Raw genomic sequence first — 18,189 nt, 5'->3', positions numbered from 1 at the left:
AGGAATAAAAGGAAAAGGGAAGGTACAAGGGAAATAGAGGAGTAAAAATAAATAATAATAAAAATTAGAAGAGATATGGTATAATAGGTAAGAAGGGGTGAGGAGGATTTAAAAGCATGGTTGTTACAGGGAGTGAGACTTAAGATAATGGATTAGGTTATCCAACTCCGTCTGTGAAAGTTTGTCTAAATAACCATGTTTTAAGTTCTTTTTTGAAAGATTTGGAGTCCCTGATTGAACTTAGGTAGATTGGTAGAGAGTTCCATTCTTTTGGTCCGGCAATAGAGAAAGCTCTATTCCTGGTATTGGATAGTTTAGCAGAGGTAAGGGGGGTTATGATTAGTTGCAATTTGCCAGTGATTCTTGTAGTGTGTGGTGTTTTGTGCAGTTGAATCATGTGATCAAGGGAGGAGTTGTCAACTTTGTAGATTTCATTATGTAGAGTAGTTAATGTCTTGTACTTGATCCTTTGTTTGATCGGTAGCCAATGGAGATTCATCAGAATTGGGGAGATGTGTTTATGTTTCTTCTTGCCGGTAAGAACTTGTGCTGTGGCATTTTGCAGTAATTGTAAAGGTTTCAGTGTAGATTTGGGGAGGCCGATGAAAATTGCATTGCAATAATCAAGACTTGAGAAGATGAGTGATTGTAGAACTGTTCTGAAATCATGCGGGTGTAATAGTGGTTTAAGATGTTTTAGTACCTGAAGTTTGTGAAAACCTTCTCTCGTTTTTATTGCGATGCATTTTTTGAGGTTCAGTTCGTTGTCTAACCAGATACCGAGGTCTTTTACTGGGTTCTTCAGTTGGATATTAATGTTGTCGATTTGAATGGAAGGCATTTGAGATGTTTGCTCTGAGTTGTTTCTTTTTATAAGGATGCTTTCAGTTTTGTTCATATTGAGGCATAACTTTAGTTGGTTCAGGAATTTTCCGATTGAGTTGAGGTGAGGTAGATAGCATCTTGGATGGTAGATCTTATTGGGATGAGTAATTGAATATCATCAGCATACAGAAAGAAAGTGATGCCTAGATTAGAAATGAAATGACAGAGTGGGAGTAGGTATATATTGAAGAGGGTGGCCGAGAGGGCAGACCCTTGTGGTACCCCGGTTTCGAGGGGACAGGGATCAGATGAGATGTTATTAAAGGTGACTTTGAAGAATCTGTCTTTTAAGAATGAAGTGAACCAGTCAAGTGTTTTTCCAGAAAGACCTATGTTGGCAAGACTTGAAATTAGTTTTTTGTGGTCTACAGTGTCAAAGGCTGCAGATAGATCAAGTAGTATTAATAAGTGACTTAGTTTGCTGTCGAAGCCTCTTATTATTTTGTTAGATAAATTGATCAGTAGGGTTTCAGTGCTGCGGTTCTTTCTGAAACCGTGTTGTGCAGGGTGAAGAATATTGTTGATCTCAAGGTGTTCGTTGAGTTGATTCAAAGCTGCTTTTTCAGTCAACTTGGCAAGTAAGGGAAGGTTGGATATAGGACGGTAATTATTCAGGTCTTTTGGGTCTAGATTCTTTTTTTTTTTTTAAATGGGAGTGATTGTTGCAGTTTTCAGATTGGCTGGTAGATGACCCTCTTCGAGTGATTTGTTATGATTGCAGCTAATGTTGGTGCAATGATATGTGTTATTTCCTTTAATACTCGGGTTGGGATAGTATCGAGGTCATGTCGAGCAGGGTTTATTTTTTGAAGCATCTCCATTTCAATATTTATTTATCTATTTATTTATTTATTTATTTATTTATTTATTTATAGTTTTTTATATACCGTGGTACGTAATGCACATCACCTCGGTTTACAGCAAACAGTAATTCAGTCAAAGGCTTTACAATGAACATCAGTGGAATAAGAAAAGTGCTAATTTAACAGAAAAACTAGGAGAATACATATCAAATATATATGAGTAATAACATTTACAAAAGTCTGGCTTGAAGGGAGTTATTTGTAAGGGAAAATGAGGGTATGGGAAAGGGGGAATCATAGAAGGGGGGAAGGGAGTCATACCCACACTACTAGTCTGACTCTCTTGTCTCCTCTCCACCCCCCTATATCAGGGAGGAATGGGAGTTGGTGGGAAAGGGAAAGGCAAGGCAGTATACAGGAATCAGGAGTAAGTTGAGAAGCGAAGTATGTAATTGCATAATTTACATCTTTCAAAGGAAGGCCTTTCTAAACAGCCATGTTTTTAAGTTCTGCTTACATTTTTGGTGGCAGGGTTCTTGGCGAAGATCCGTGGGCATACTGTTCCATACTTTGGTTCCTGCTATAATGAGGGAACGTTTTTTAGTGGATGTAAGTTTGGTTAGTTTAGGAGAAGGGATCGGCAGTCTGGCCTGATGTTGAGATCTGATTGGATGGTTTGTTTTTTTGAAATACAGGTGCTCGGGAAACCATTGCATGTTTTGGTTGTAAATGGCCTTATGAATCAGAGTCATCGATTTGTAAATGATCCTGGATGCAACAGGTAGCCAGTGAAGTGACTGAAGCACAGGAGTGATGTGATCATAGCGGTGCGTGTTGGTGATGATGCGTGCCGCTGCATTTTGAAGCATTTGTAATGGCTGCAATATGTTTTTTGGTAGGCCTAATAGCAAAGCGTTGCAGTAGTCAAGTTTTGATAGAATTGTGGCTTGTAGAACGGTGTGGAAGTCGTATGGGTGTAGTAGAGGTCTGATACGCTTTAGTGTGTTAAGCTTAAAAAATCCGCTTTTAACAGTGTCAGCGATGAATTTTTTAAAGGTAAAATTGTTGTCTAAAATAACGCCAAGGCTGCGGACTTGTTGTGCCGCCGGAGCGTAGCCCTGGGGTAGGACTGTTGTGTTCAGTGTGGAGTTGTTTGCAGGTGATATGAAGAGAAGTTCAGTCTTGTTAGTATTGATAGCTAGAAAATTGTCGGTGAGGAGTTTTTTTTATTTCAGTGAGGGCTGTATTCCAAGTATTCAGAGCATTTGAAAGAGAGTTTTTTATAGGTATGAGAATCTGCACATTATCCGCGTAAATAAAGTGTTGGAAATCCAGTTTTGATAGAAGCCGGCATAATGGAGTGAGATAAATATTAAACAGTGTTGACGAAAGTGCAGATCCTTGGGGTACTCCTTGTGTGAGGCTTCTAGGTTTAGATTCACATTGTCCACTTTTAACACTGTAAGTCCTGTTGCTCAGGTATGATTGGAACCAGAGTAGTGCAGTGCCGGAAATACCTATTTCAGAAAGGTGTGTGATAAGTGTGTTGTGATTAACAGTGTCAAAGGCAGCAGATATATCCAGTAGGGCAAGTATGTATGCGTGGCCAGAGTCTAGGGCTTTTAGGAGTGATTCTGATAGTGATAGGAGGAGAATTTCCGTGCTGTGGAGCTTTCTGAATCCATATTGTGATGGGAAGAGTAATTGATGTTCGTCAAGATATTCGGAGAGTTGTTTATTGATGATTCTTTCCATAATTTTGGAAAGGAAGGGGAGGTTCGAAACTGGCCGATAGTTCACTGGGTCTGAGGTGTCTAGGTTTGATTTTTTAAGAGTCGGTTTTATGATGGCATGTTTAAGTTGAGAAGGTACTGTACCCAATGTGATCGATTTGTTGAGTATCTTTGCTATGGGTTTCGCTATGATAGAGCGGAAAGATAGAAGTGTTTTTGTGGGCATAGTGTCTGAGGGATATAGAGCTGGTTTAATTTTCTTTAGTATAGATTCTACTTCTATTTGAGATGTATTTTCAAGAATGTTAAGCCTTGCTTCAAAATTTCTTTCTCTATGTGTGGTTGGTGATGGTTGTATGGTGGAGGTAGACAGAGTAGCTGGAGATTGTTTGTTGTTGTGGGTGCAGTTGGTCATTGCTGATGAGTAGGGTAGACTTGGTGAATTAAAGCGAGACATAATAGATTGTATTTTGTTGCTGAAGTAAGCGGCAAGTTGCTCACATTTTGATTCGTCCTTGTTGTTTGAGTTTGTATTGACTGGAGTAATAACGAGGCTTTTTACGTATTGGAATAGTGCATGTGGATTAAATTGATATTGGTGGATTTTTGCTGCATAATAGTCCTTCTTTATTTTATCAGTGGTTTGGCGGTAGCAGTGGAGTAAAACCTTGAATTTTTGAAGAGTTGTTGTATTTTGGTTTCTGTGCCACTCCTTTTCAGATTTGCGGAGCTCCATTTTTATTGACTTTAATTCCAATGTGTACCATGGTTTTTTGTTAATCTTTTCTGTGTTGATTTCTTTGGTTTGTATGGGGCAGAGCTTATCTGCTATATTGCTTGTAATTTGAAACCAAGATGAGGCGGCGGTGTCTGCATCAGTGAGGTCTAATTCTTTTAGGTCTTCCATTTGTCCCTGTTTTTGGAAGGAGATCGTTTTTTTGCCGAGAGATGTAGGTGGGGGATGTTTGATAGTGCAACATGTATCGATTCAGTAGTGGTCTGACCAAGGTATTGGGATACAGCGGGGCAGGTCTGTTTGAATGATCGAATTGGTAAATATAGAAACATAGAAACATAGAAATGATGGCAGAAGAAGACCAAATGGCCCATCCAGTCTGCCCAGCAAGCTTCACACATCAAGTGTATGGCCAGCTTTGTGTGTAGGACTTGTCACTGCTTGTTGAAATCCTAGTGCATTTAGTGAAGTCATGAATGCTTCGCAGGCTGGACATAGTGGGATGCGGTCAATGTGAAGGTTCAGGTCTCCCAGGATAATAGCAGGAATATGGATTTTGATGTGTTTGGCAATGAATTCTGTGAGTAGAGATGGATTATTTTCAAGAATGTTTGTGGGAGCATAGATTAGGCAGACTTGAAGCATCTTGGATTTAAATAGGCCAATTTCAAGTTTGTGAGGGAGAGGAATGGCTTGTAATGAGAGGTTAAATTTCTTTTTGGCAGCAAGGAAGAGACCTCCACCTTTTTTTTTGTTCTTTGGAATAGAAAATACGTTGTAAGCATCAGTGGGTAGTTGATTTAATATAGCTGTGTCAGTGTCCTTCAGCCATGATTCTGTGATCGCACAAATGTCCGGAGCTTCTTCAGTGAGTATATCACTCAGTAGTGTGGCCTTTTTTAGTAGTGATTGAGTGTTTAATAGTAGTACTGAGAAGGTTAACAGACCTAACATTTGTGTAATGGGAGCTACCATAATGGGAGTTAGTGTTCTATGAAGTGAAAAGTTTTGGTTGTGTTTCTCTGGTTTGTGAGCAGAGTTGAAGTGTTTGATGGTGGGTATGTGTTGATTTGTCATCTTGGTACCAATAATTGAAATTGGTTCGAATTTCGACCATGTTGCTATTAATGGTGGATCATAAGGTACTTTTTCAGTAGAAGGGATGTTGAAGGATTCAGTTATCTTGTCTATTTTGTTCTTTAAGAAATTTGCGAGGTCTTGGCTTAGGTTATTTGCATCGGTAGTTGGTATGTTTTTGTTGTTATTTTCAATTAGGTTTTTTACGATGTTGAAGAGGGAGTTTGATTTATTTGTAGAGTTTTTTATCTTTAGGCTATAGTATTCACGTTTGGCATTCAGAATTGCCTTCTTGTAGTCGGCGAGTTGTGTGCGGTATCTTTGAATGGTTTGTTGGCATTTGGATTTGTGCCATTCTTTTTCCAACTTTCTGAGATTGGATTTCAGAGTTCTGAGGTGTGAATTGAACCATGGGTTGTTTTTTGTCCTGTTTTGTTTTATCAGTTTCGTTTTCTCTGGATTTATGTTGTTTGCTGTTTGTTTTGTAAGGTGGAACCAGGACTGAGTGGCGTTAAGTATGTTGGATAGGTCAAGATTCATAAGTTGTTTCCCCAATTCTTGTTTGAGTGAGTCGAGTTTAGAAGGGGGGTCTGTATTTGAATGATATTGGTTTGTTAGTTTTTGTCATTTTGTTGGTATTGATTTGTGCACAGCATTTAATTAGATAATGATCCGACCAGGGGACAGGTTTAATAGATAATGTAGAGTCGAAGAGGTATTGGTTGGTGAATATCAGATCCAGCGTATGACCTGCTTTGTGAGTAGGGTTGTTTACAAGTTGGATCAGATTTAGGCTGGAAAGCATGTCGAGTAAGGTTTGGCAGTTTTGAGATCTAGGTAGGGCATCAGTATGAAGGTTGAAGTCACCAAGTATTATGGACGGTTTTTTGTGTTAATGTTAGTTATTAAAAATTCTAGTAGAGGGGAGATCTCATTGTCGAGAAGTTTGGGTGGGCAGTATACAATACATATTTGTTGGAATTCAGAGTCGAGTAAAGCAATTTCGAATTTCTTAGGAAGGTTGTGAGGGATCAGCTTCATAGAGAAATGTTTTTTTATGAGGAGGAGTATTCCTCCTCCTCTGCGGGATTTTCGTGGGATGGAGAAAATGTTGTAATCATTGTTGGTTAGTTGATTTGTAAGTACAGAATCGGTGTCTTTGAGCCAAGTTTCTGTTATAGCGAAGAAGTCGGGATTCTTTGCTTGGATTAGGTCTGAAATAATCATGAGTTTCTTAGTCAGAGATTGGGCATTTATCAAGAAGAAGGTGAGGTAGAGAAGGTTTCTGGCATGTTTGAGAAGTGGGATTTTAATCAGATGGCAGTTTCTTGTCTGGTTGTTCACAGTGGGGTGAGCCATTATGGTGTTGACGGATAACTTTTCAAGGAATTTTAGAGTTCACCTTGTCTGGAGGATAGTATGTGATGTTAGTTAAGGAGAAGAGAACAGTTGGGATTGTCATGCAAGTAGGTCTTGTAGAGTTGAATCGTGTGAGGGTAGGTAACTCTGGTTTGAAGTAAGAATTGGAAGATTGAAGTATGAGATTGGGCTGAGGTATGAAGGTGTGTTGTAGCTGAATGATGTTCAAATAGAACGATTGGTTGGTATTCAGAGAGCGGTATAACAAGATGCTAGTGTAGAAGTTTCTATAAGGAAGTGGTCAGTGGTCAGTAAACGTGATGTAAACGATCAGCGCAGTTGCAAGTTGAGAGCTGGATGAAGTTAAGATTTTAGGAGCTGATGATGTACTCCAGAAGAATTGCTGATGAGAAGAAAGATTTTGATATGATGTGTTTGGGCTTGTTCTTGTTGTGTGGTCCTATGTTGTAATACAGGATTTTTTTTGTAAAGCCCCGGGACTTACACACATCCCGGGGCTTTATGCGTGCCGCTGGGCCTTTTTAACATAGGCCCAGCACACGTAGGCCTTTGAAAATCTGCCCCAAATTCTTTTAGTAGTGCTCAAATATTATGTAGGTAACTCATTACTAAAAGCTTGCACTTTATCCATTTAAGTGGGCTTTTGAAAATTGCTGCGATATATGCCATTGAATTGTGCATATGTTTTATCTGCATTAAGTGCACTTAACATGGGTAAATGTGCTTTTGAAAATTGCTGTGGAGGTCATGTGGGATGATCTGCTAGGGAAGATGCCTTCTCCCTGAGCTCCGGGTACTACGGACATAAATCTACCGGCATCATCCCCCCGATCCGGTGAACAGGTGCGTGAAGACCCACTTTATGCACAGCTCATGTCGATTGTGCATTTCATGAACAAATCCCCGCAGCTGATGGCCTCTAGAGGGGGAAACGCGACAGAGACAAAGACAAAGCAAAAGCCGCGGATCCTAAAATGGCGGCGGGACTGGGAGAGACGGGACCTCCAGCTGTGACGTCACTTACTGTAGAAATTTTACAGGATACGTTGGATGCTACGCTTGATACCAAACTGGCTGGAATCACCCACCAGCTAGAAGAGGTGAAATCCTCTTTAGCGGAACTTAACCCGCGGCTCGATGTCCTGGAGGGGAGAATAGTCGGTTTGGAGGAAGGACTGACAGAAAATGCCAGGAAGGTTAGTGCGCAGGAAGCAGCCTTCAAAGAATGCTTACAGAAAGTGGACGACCTAGAAAATCGCCTGCACCGGGACAACTTAAGATTTCTGGGTCTGCCTGAGGTGGTGGACGAACAAGGGCTTGGAGAGTTTCTAAAGGGCTGGTTACTGGCAGCAGTGGGCCTCCCAGATCTGCAAGGCATCCTCAAAGTTGAAAGAGCGCACAGATTGGGGCCCCAACGGGACTCAGACATGTGCCCCAGTATTGCAATTACAAAAATATTAAACTCCGCTATAAAACAGAGTATCTGGACGGCTTACCGATGTAACCCGGAGGCAAAATATAAAGGACATAGAGTGCGGATCACACAAGACTACTCCGCCCAAGTCTCGCAACAGCGGAAAAAACTCTCCACAATATGCTCACAACTATTTGAAAACAGATGAAATTTGCCCTTCTTTTCCTGGCAACGCTAAAAGTATGGAGTGAGGGTAAAGCACGAACATGAGCCGGTGTGAGATTAGATGTGCAATGGTTGTAAGCCGATAACATCACACGGCTCTCTCAGGCACTGATAATATAAGGGGATTGACTCAGACCTACAGAAGTCCGTGGCACCTGGACATCCTAAGCAGACCCTCCTGATTGGGTATACCCCAGGGTATCCGATCGGTGTTAGTTCTTTTGATGAACAGGGGGGAAATGGGGAAGGGGAAGGGGGGAGGGATATGGGGTTTAAAAGCTTGGGGTGGGGATAGACTTATTGTTACATATGGCTAGGGGGATTGTGTATTGTGTGGTTGGGGAATGCATGGGTGCGGTGTGAGTGACAGAAGATCTCAAGGTACAAGGCGTCAGCGGTTAGCAAATGTGGACCTTGAAGCTACACCAACTAACATGGGGGAGGGGGCAGCTGGTGTTAGTACCTGGAGCGTGGACCCTTGTTCTGAGGTACAGTCTATACTGCCATCAAGGGGAGAACTCCTCGTTGGTCTCTACCGTCAGATGGCGAGGCCTGTTGCTGATGTTGATCGGGCTTCACCCTGGAAGCACGTGGTCCCCCCAGGAGGAGCCCGTAGGGACACGGCCACTGGGACTTAGGCGACTTCCTGAAGATATAAGATGGTCTGGATGCAGGCGCCTCCTGCAGGTCATGGGTTCCAGATGGCTGGCGCCTCCAGCAGGTCATAAGTAGTCTCTGTAGAGAAGTTGAAGAAAATCCAGAAGCCGGTCCGGGACTCAGATTCCAATGAGCAGTCCGCAGTCAGTCCAGGGGTCGGAGACCAGAGTGTGGTCCAAAGCCAGTCCAAGGGTCGATATCCAGAGAGTGGTCCAAAGCCGGTCCAAGGGTCGATATCCAGAGAGCGGTCCAAAGCCGGTCCAAGGGTCGAAGTCCAAAGCACGATCCGAAGCCTGTCCAAGGATCGAAATCCGAAGCACGGTCCAAAGCCAGTCCAGTGGTCGGGGTCCGAAGAATCAATCCAACGAGGAGGACAGAGCAGAAGCGGGACGAAGAACCAGGATACCAGGAACACAGGAACCAAGCAAGACCTCAATACTAAGGCAAGGTCTGAGGAGCAGACCTTGCCTTTAAATACCAAATCCAGGAGGAAGTGCTACAGAAGGGAGCCACGACACTTCCTGTCATGGCCCCTTTAAATGCTGTCTTCAGCTGCGCGCGCGGCCCTAGTGAAGTTGAGAAGGGGGCGGAGCCACGGCAGGGATCAGAGGCCTGCGGCCTGGGCCGCGCAAAGAATGTCGCCTGAGGCTCCCTGCACCAGCAGGAGCCTCTGTGGAGCCCCGACGCCTCGGGTGAGTGCTAGGTCCCGGCCGCGACGGTCCGCGGCCGGCGGCCATAACAGCTGGGACCCTCTACCCTAACACGCTTTTGGTTTTCGCAGGAAATGTTGACTTCGCTAATATATACTTATGCTTAAATTGATATCCTGGAATGTACATAGTTTGGGGTCCCCCATTAAACGTAAAAAAATTCTCTCTCATCTAAAACGGTTGCATGGGGACATCGCTTGCCTTCAGGAAACACATTTAACCACTGCAGAAAGCCAAAAACTAAGACGGAACTGGGTAAAAGACTGCTTTTATGCAGCGGCTTGCCCCCGCAAGGTGGGCTTAGCTATATTAATCAGTAAATCTACAGAATTTGTGTTGGAGCATACTATTACTGACCCTGAGGGGTATTATGTATTGGTGATTGGGCAGTGGAAAGGTCAATTAATTACTATTGGCAATGTTTATACACCTACGGATAACCCACAGAGGTATTTACAAAAATTTGCTGAAGTAGAGCTTTCCCACAGAGAGGGCCTTTTAATTGTTGCAGGAGACCTCAATTGTATGTTGGACAACACACTAGATAGATCCTCACAAGGTGGAGCCCGTCTTGGGAAACGGGGGGAAGGAGTAGATGAGTTTTGTAAACAAATGGGAGTACTTGATGTCTGGCGATTAATGCACCCAACAGACCGGGAATACACTTTTTACTCCAACCCTCACCAATCTTTTTCCCAAATAGACCACATACTAATAGCAACTGAGGCCTTCACACAAGTGACTCGGACAGATATTGAAACCCCAGTAATATCTGACCATTCCCCCATTTCAGTGTCCTTAATTTTAGGACCTAAACCAGTGGGCTCCAAATGGTGGCGATTCCCACATACACTTCAAGGGGATAAAGAGTTTCAGAAGTTTCTAACTGATAAGTGGCTAGACTACACAAAGAATAATGCACAATATGTTACAGATCCCCAGTTGTTTTGGGAGGTGGGTAAGGCTGTCTTATGAGGCGAAATAATTGGATTTACTAGCGCCTGCTACAAACGCCTCAATAAGGACATTCTCTACTTAGATAGCTTAACTAAACAAGCCAGGAAGACCTTCATCTGCACCCCATCAGAGGATCATCGAAAGGCTTACTTTAGTCTACTTAATCAGCTTAACACGGTACTACCCATACGCACGAGCAACACTTTACAGGTGGTCCAACATAACTTTTTCCGATATGGCAACAAAGTTGGAAAACCCTTGGCTAATCTGGTGTGGGTGGCAAAAGCATGGTCTACAATACATGCTATGACAAAATCACAAGGGCAAAGAGTCTCTGATGTTAAATCCATTGGGGAAGTATTCCGCAATTTTTACGCTACTCTTTACAAAGCCGACCCCGCCCACTCAAGGGCTGAGGAGCAGGAATTTTTTTCCTGCTCCTCCCTAGCACCTCCCTAGTCTGTCTACCTCTCAAAGAGAATTTCTCAATTGGCCCATCCAACCCTACGAAGTACTAAAAGTTATAAGTACCATGGCCTCCAGCAAGTCACCGGGGCCAAATGGATTTTCTTATGACTTTTATAAAATGCTTAAAGTTCATTTAATGGCTCCCTTGACTAACTACTATGTAGATGGCCTTGTTAAACACAGTTTCCCATCGGACTTTATTAGTGCAAACATAATTGTTTTGCCAAAACCGGGAAAAGACCTCAAAAACCAGAATCTTACAGGCTCATATCCTTCTTGAATAGTGATTTAAAGATATTGGCGAAAGTATTAGCTGAGAGGTTCGCATTGGTTATCCCACACTTGATAGCAGACCAACAAGTGGGCTTTGTTAAAGTTCGCTCTGCCACTGGCCATATAGTCAAAATACTATCGGCGATACGGTTCTGCCAACAGCAAAACACGCCTGCGTTGGCCATAGGCTTTGATAGCGAAAAAGCCTTTGATAGGGTGTCATGGCAATATATGTTTTCCACGTTATCGTGGTATGAGGTGATAGGAGACTTTGTGAGCTATTTTATAATAACCCACGATCCCGTATTATGGTGAATGGATCAAGGTCAGACCCGGTGGATATTCAAAGAGGGTATGACAAGGTTGCCCGTTTTCTCCTCTCCTATGCATTCTTATATAGACCCCCTGGTACGTAAAATTATGGCCCACAAAGATATCCATGGGTTTGAGAAAATGGGCCAGACTTTCACGGTGGTGGCATTCGCGGACGACATCTTGGTGTTCCTGACCCACCCACAATCCTCCCTAAGACAACTGTTACGAGTGCAGGAACAATTTGGTATATTCGCGGGTCTCAAAATCAACAGAGACAAATCTGAAGCAATGGATGTAGGGAAAAACCTCTTTATGGGCTGGTTGGGTACCTTCCTGTTAAAGTGGACACCTGACGCTCTCAAATACTTAGGGGTTATGATACCTAACAACTTAGACGGTATTTATCACCTCAATGTCCATCCACAATTGTGATACACGATTGATACTCTAAACAAATGGAAGGGATTGCCATTATCTTTGTGGGGCCGAGTGCGTCTATATCAAATGATAATTGTGCCACAGTGGCTTTATGTTCTTCAGATGCTTCTGATTTGTCTCTCCTCTCCAGACATACACACACTTGAACAGGCACTACACCGTTTCCTATGGGGGGTAAACGTGCTCACATCCCCTTAAAAATATCTTCCAGCATGGCAAGGTGGAGAGGGATGCCCAAACATTCAAACCTACAATCTAGCAGGTAATCTGCGCTTCGTCAGAGATTGGATCTTCGATTCCTCCTATTATCTCCCAAGCACAGTATTAAAGCTAGTATGAAGTGCCATCCTTAAACTTTCTACTACACGCGAAAACAATTGACGTTCCCCCACTGCTAAAGACACATCTTTTAGTTTCCGCATGTAGGATGACTTGGGCAAAATTATGTAAAAAACTTCAACAACCACCAGGGATTACACCCTTGTCACTTATACACAATAACGCTTACTTTCTACCCGGAGTAGAGGTTACCACATTTCGCCGCTGGCATGCAGAGGGTCTTAAATTTTTGTATCAATTGATAACTCCATTGACTGGGGTATTATACAGTTTCATAGAACTTCAATAGCAATTCCATATCCCACACAAAGACTTTTATGCCTTTCTGCAGATTAGGCATTTTATGCAATCCTGTGTAGCTAATTGGCAAGCAATCTCAGTTACTGCGGCGCTGCAGAACCTTCTCACCACCAGAACACATAAATGCCTCAATATCTCCACCTTTTATAAGGAACTGATCATGACTGTTGAGGAGCAAAGGCAAAGGCAGGGATAAACAGTAGAATATGTATGTATTTGTTGATTCTATGTACCAGTATTAATAGCTCACTCAAGGCTAAAGTTGTTAATGTTAAACATTACCAGTTCTTAGTGTAATGTGTTGTTCACTTGTTCAGCACAGAATACTGTACAGGGCACCCTACTGTTGATTGTTCATTATGAAAAAACCCAATAAAAAGTTAAAAAAAAGAAAATTGCTTTGATAGTATGTTACATTTACATGCGTAACTCCTTTGAAAATTCACCTGATAATGTTTACAGTATATCAGTAGAAGCAAGTAGCAGATTCATATAAGATTCCTTTAAATGCACTATGCACTTTCTTTTATGGAGATTTTCATTATTTATTTCACTCTACTTTATTCTCTATTTGAGATGTTAATCTTTACCATATTTTGTAAATAAATAAGTAAATATTACTTGTGTTTTTATCCTGGGGCTGGCGGGGGGCGCCATTTTCAGTTTTCTCACAGGGCACCAGTTAGCCTAGAATTGGCCCTGGTGGTGTGGCATCTCCCAGATTGGTGCCAGGACAGTTGCCATTCTTACCTTAACCCTTACAACAGCTCTGTAATTGCCAGCACTGCAGTGTTCACAGAGCAGTACTGCAAACATACGAGCCGATACAGTAAAGTCCGCGGGAGAGCGGCCAAACGCCCACTCTCGCGGCGCGCGCACTGGCCCCTCGCCGGTGCGTGCGATGCTGTATGCAAATTAGGTGGCGCAGTAGAAACGGGGAAAAGGAGGTGCTAGGGACACTATACGCACCTCCTTTTTGACAGGAGCGGCGGCTGTCAGTGGGTTTGACAGCCGACGCTCAATTTTGCCGGCATCGGTTCTCGAGCCCGCTGACAGCTATGGGCTTGGAAACCGGACGCCGGCAAAATTGAGCATTCGGTTTTCAGCCCAATAGCCGCGGGCCGAATTCAAATTTATTTTTTTTTTACTTTTTTTACTCTTCGGGACCTCCAACTTAATATTGCCATGATATTAAGTCGGAGGGTGCACAGAAAAGTAGTTTTTACTGCTTTTCTGTGCACTTTCCCGGTGCCGGAAGAAAAATTTCTGAAAGTAAAATGTGCGGCTTGGCTGCACATTTTACTTTCTGTATCGCAGGGAATACCTAATAGGGCCATCAACATGCATTTGCATGTTGAGGGCGCTATTAAGTGCCGCGGGTTGGCACGCGTTTTGCTCCCCTTACTGAATAAGGGGTAAGGAAAAACGCGCGTCTAAGACTAGGCTAACAGTGCGCTCCGTCGGAGCGCACTGTACTGTATCGGCCTGATAGTAAGGAAGGAAGAGGAAGGCTGGCAGAGAGGAGAGGCAGAGAGAATAGAGGTGCAAATACAAAATATTGGCAGAGGGAACAAGACAGGCCTAAGGAGTGAACAAATGAGACTAGACAGGTTGGGAAGCAAAAAAATAAACAAAGGGTAAGGTAAGTGAAATAAAGAAACTGATGAGAACGAAGCAAGTGTGAGAAAGAGAAGTCAGGCTGAAAAGAAAGACTAAAATAAAACAGGAAGATAGAAAGGTGAGGAGGCCATAGGAAAAAGAGCTGATGGGGGAGTACAAGACAGACAAAGGGCAGAAGGGAGATGAAAGTTGGATAAAGAAGAAGGAGAAAAGAGGAAAGAGGAAAGAGATTAGAGAAGGAGAATAAAATATGGTGATCAAAGGAAAACATTTAGAAAGACCAAAAAGAAAGAAACAAAAGAAAATAAATAAGAACAGAAAGTAAGGAAAAGGAAGATAGTATAATGGAAAGAGATAAAAAGAATACAGATAGGGAAAGAACAGAAAAATCAAAGTCCAAGAATAATTTGGAGTCAGAGAAATAAAGGTCCTTGGGTTAAAGAAAGGTCAAAACGGATCACAATTTTAGAATGGCAACCATTTTTATCATCAGCTGGATTTTATTGAATCACAATTCACGACTGGATTAAAGTAATCTAGTAACATACAAGAATACATATGATTAGGGTCTAAACACATAAATAGGTCATGAATGATGATCTAATTATTTTTGCCCCAATTTCAGCAGATCGTTTTAATTGAATCTTATATTGTGATTTAACACAGCCTACTCTTTTCTTAATACCCAGATTAAGGGTAGAGTTTTGGTTGAGATCCAAGATGACAACATTTTGGCCCATCTCTATTTCTGAGAATGTTTCATATCTCTCAGCTCAATATAAAATTGTGCATGTTTCCCATGTTTTGTGTTGTGTTAAGAAAGGATCAAGAAAGTGTTTCTCTTGTAGTGGCAGTATGATAAGAAGCTGACGTCATTTGGTATGAGGATCTAACTTACGTGTTCAGAACAACATCTTAGATGGCTTTAATCACTGTGTTTTTAATTTAAATCCTTGTCATCACAACAAGATAATCCTGTCCTTGATTTATAACTCCTATCTCTGTGCAGTCTGGTGCTTGTTGTCCTACACCTCTAATATCTTTTGATGACATGCAATTCAGTTGGCAACTATAGTCCATAGTCAAGTCAAATAATTTAAGAACCAGATTTATATAACTTAAGACTTATACGTAAGATACCTTAACCAGAATAAATATATTTGAAAATGGGGGAGGAGTTAGGTATTGCATGGCTGCCAATCTCTATTTCAAACCATATAGACCTAGAAGCAAGTAGGTAGGTATCTTGAATGTAGCCCCTATTCTTGTTGTATTCCTGTGACATATCTGAATCATTTTTGAAAGTCAGAGACTTTACTGTACCTCTTTTCAGTCCCATTAATTATTTTCTCTTAAGTCCCAAAAAGTGTGAAGGGTAGCAGGGGTGTGAGTCCTTTGTGCTGCAGAGTAGTTGACACAGCCTCATAAACGAACCTTCGAGGCCTACGCCAGAAACTGGCAAACACCCTGTAGCAGGACAGTCTGGAGCTTCACCTTTACCAGCCACCTCCCCTGCAGGTTGAGCTCTTGAGTTCTGGCAGTCATCAGTACTTAGGTGGGTCCCTAGGATGGTGAAGAGAGTTAGAATCCAAAGGTACATCAGGGACAGGGCAGGTAGCAGATTAAGAAAGTCAGAGATGGGCCAAGGTTGGGGCAGGCAGCTAGCAAGAATGGTCAGGTCTAAGAAAGGAGTCAGGTCCAGGCAGCAAACAATTGTGGTCCAGTCCAGCAAGAGGTCAGGTCCAGATGGCAGGCAATCATGGTCAGGTCTAAGCAAGAGGTCAAGATCCAGAGAGCCAGGTCAAGGGTAAATGTAGACATACAAAAGATACTGGACAAGATGAACAAGACAAGGCAAGTCTGGAGAAGGAAGAGTGGACAAGGCAAGGCTAGAAGACAAAGCTGTACGAGCAAAGCTAGAAGGCAAGGCTGGAAAGCAAGATGGATGACAATCAGGAACACAGGAACTGTGAACACTAGGCAACATGTACTGCAAGGCAGGAGACCCATTGCTGAGCACCGATGCAAAGTCTGAGGCACTGCAAGTAATGCAGGCTGCAGATGTCAAAGGCACCACAGGGACTTTTCCTGCAGCGGGCCCTTTAAATTGTGGAGCGGGTTGTGTGTGCATGTTTAGGAAGGCCCAGGGAGGTGTAGGAAGAAGAAGACGTCCGAATGTCGTGCCCTGCTCCCAATGGCGTGCATGTACCGGTGGCATTCTTGCCATGGAAAGAGGCCCTGCCATGCCTGGGTTCAGTGTAGTGGCTCACGGAGCCGATCTGTGAGCCGCCCATCTTAACAAAAAGATTGATTTTTGAGCTGAAAGTAGAATTCATCTTCATGACCATTCACCTATAGATTTCCCCATCCATACATATATTGCTTAACCAATAGATCTCAACCCTTCCTTGGACAAACCACCTTTAAGACAAGAAGGACCAAATGAATAGGCTGCGATGTAATTTATTGTCTGGACTTTGCTATCCAGTGCATTAGGATTTCGGATTTTTCTCTTGCTGTTTTTGCTCAAAGGCTTTCTTCACATTCTGTGCTCTAAAATGCAATTCATTCCACTTTGCTGTAAAGAGGATAGTGCCAAGGTCAGTGACTGCTTCACTTTAGTGACAATCCTTGAAGGTCTCATTGCTCATACTAAAATCATGTGAAACCCTCCAACACAGTGCTAGGGGCCTCATTGCCCCTGTCATATGTCAAGCCATCTAGCACCAGTTTTGAGAACATCATTCATTACCCATGCCCAATTTATCTTAACACTGCTAATACTAGTGCTGGAAGTTTCTCGGCCCATACCCAATCCCTTCAACACCGTTACATCAGTGCTCACTGCCCAAACCTTGTAAAATGCACCTGTCTTGCTCGAATACCAGTGCTAGGTGACATTTCCATGATTAACTCATTTTCCCCTGTCCATGACAGACACAAATTTCCCTGAACTTTCTAGTTGCTAACCACTTTTCTCCTGTCTCTAATTTCTTCATTTCCCCAGTCACTAGCCCCGTGCATTCTCTTCCCTTGGCAACTCCCATACCTATCTCATCGCTCCTCTTTCCATGCCAGTGCCTCATGTCTATTTTGCTCAACTGATTCACCTCTTTAGTATACGAATCTTGCACCAGAGTCTTCATCATAGTTGGTACTCCTGCAGCAATGAAAATATATTTGGTGTGAAGACATATGAACAATAGCTATGAATGTGTACAAACATAGACTATGATAACTAATAAGGCTCATGAGACCCATCTAGTTTTCCCAGTTTACTTCCTGGTACAATACCATTAGCCCCCAGAAGATCTCTGGCATTCCTTCACTTCTTTGCAATGAAGAATCCTCTGCTTATCCCATGCTTTCTTGAATTCTGCTTTTGTTTGCCTCTACCATGTGTCATGGGAGTGTGTTCCATGAATCTATCAAACTCTTCATTAAAAATATTTGCTAATGTTATTCCTGAGTCTACTGTCTTTGAGCCTTCTAATGTGGCCTCTTTTCCCCTGGGTGGAGGATGCACCAAATATCCAATAAATTTAAAGAATCACAAAACAAATTCACTCCTTTATAACTATGGATAAAGATGGAATGCCCCCGTGTGCTGCGAATGGCACGCACGGGCCTTCATCTTAGCCATCCACGGAGCACATCCCACGGCACACACGGGAGGTGCTCAGTTCGTGGCATGCCAGTGAGAGAGAATGTGTGTGTGAGAGAGGGGAGGGGATGTGGGGGAGGGGAGGGGAGAGAGAGACCAGGAGGGTGTGAGAGAGAGCATGGGAGGTAAGAGGGATGGGGGGATGCTGGTGAGAGAGAATGTGTGTGTGAGAGAGGGGAGGGGTGTGGGGGAGAG

At 42.8% G+C, this 18,189-nt stretch overlaps 1 protein-coding gene across 4 annotated transcripts in view; it reads right to left on the bottom strand.

The window, feature by feature from the left end:
* The window catches only part of TEX33 (testis expressed 33), a 137,232-nt gene that overhangs the window by 29,239 nt on the left and 89,804 nt on the right, over positions 1–18,189 (bottom strand). The window contains exons 5-6 of one of the 4 annotated variants that reach the window (XM_029590076.1): positions 17,441–17,490; positions 16,707–16,908 (exon numbers count right to left, since the gene is read on the bottom strand). The exons of 1 other annotated variant lie outside the window; for it this stretch is intronic. In XM_029590076.1, coding sequence (XP_029445936.1) covers positions 16,870–16,908; positions 17,441–17,490 — 89 coding nt within the window. In that variant the 3' untranslated portion in view covers positions 16,707–16,869. Of the gene's footprint in view, positions 1–16,706; positions 16,909–17,379; positions 17,491–18,189 lie in introns of those variants that run through there. 2 more of the 4 variants (XM_029590075.1, XM_029590073.1) reach the window with 2 other exon arrangements.

Source organism: Rhinatrema bivittatum, chromosome 2 (assembly GCF_901001135.1).
Source record: "Rhinatrema bivittatum chromosome 2, aRhiBiv1.1, whole genome shotgun sequence".
In the NCBI taxonomy this organism is placed as follows: Eukaryota; Metazoa; Chordata; class Amphibia; order Gymnophiona; family Rhinatrematidae; genus Rhinatrema; species Rhinatrema bivittatum.
The sequence above is the reverse complement of the archived record's forward strand: the minus strand, read 5'-3'. Positions and strand labels throughout refer to the sequence as shown.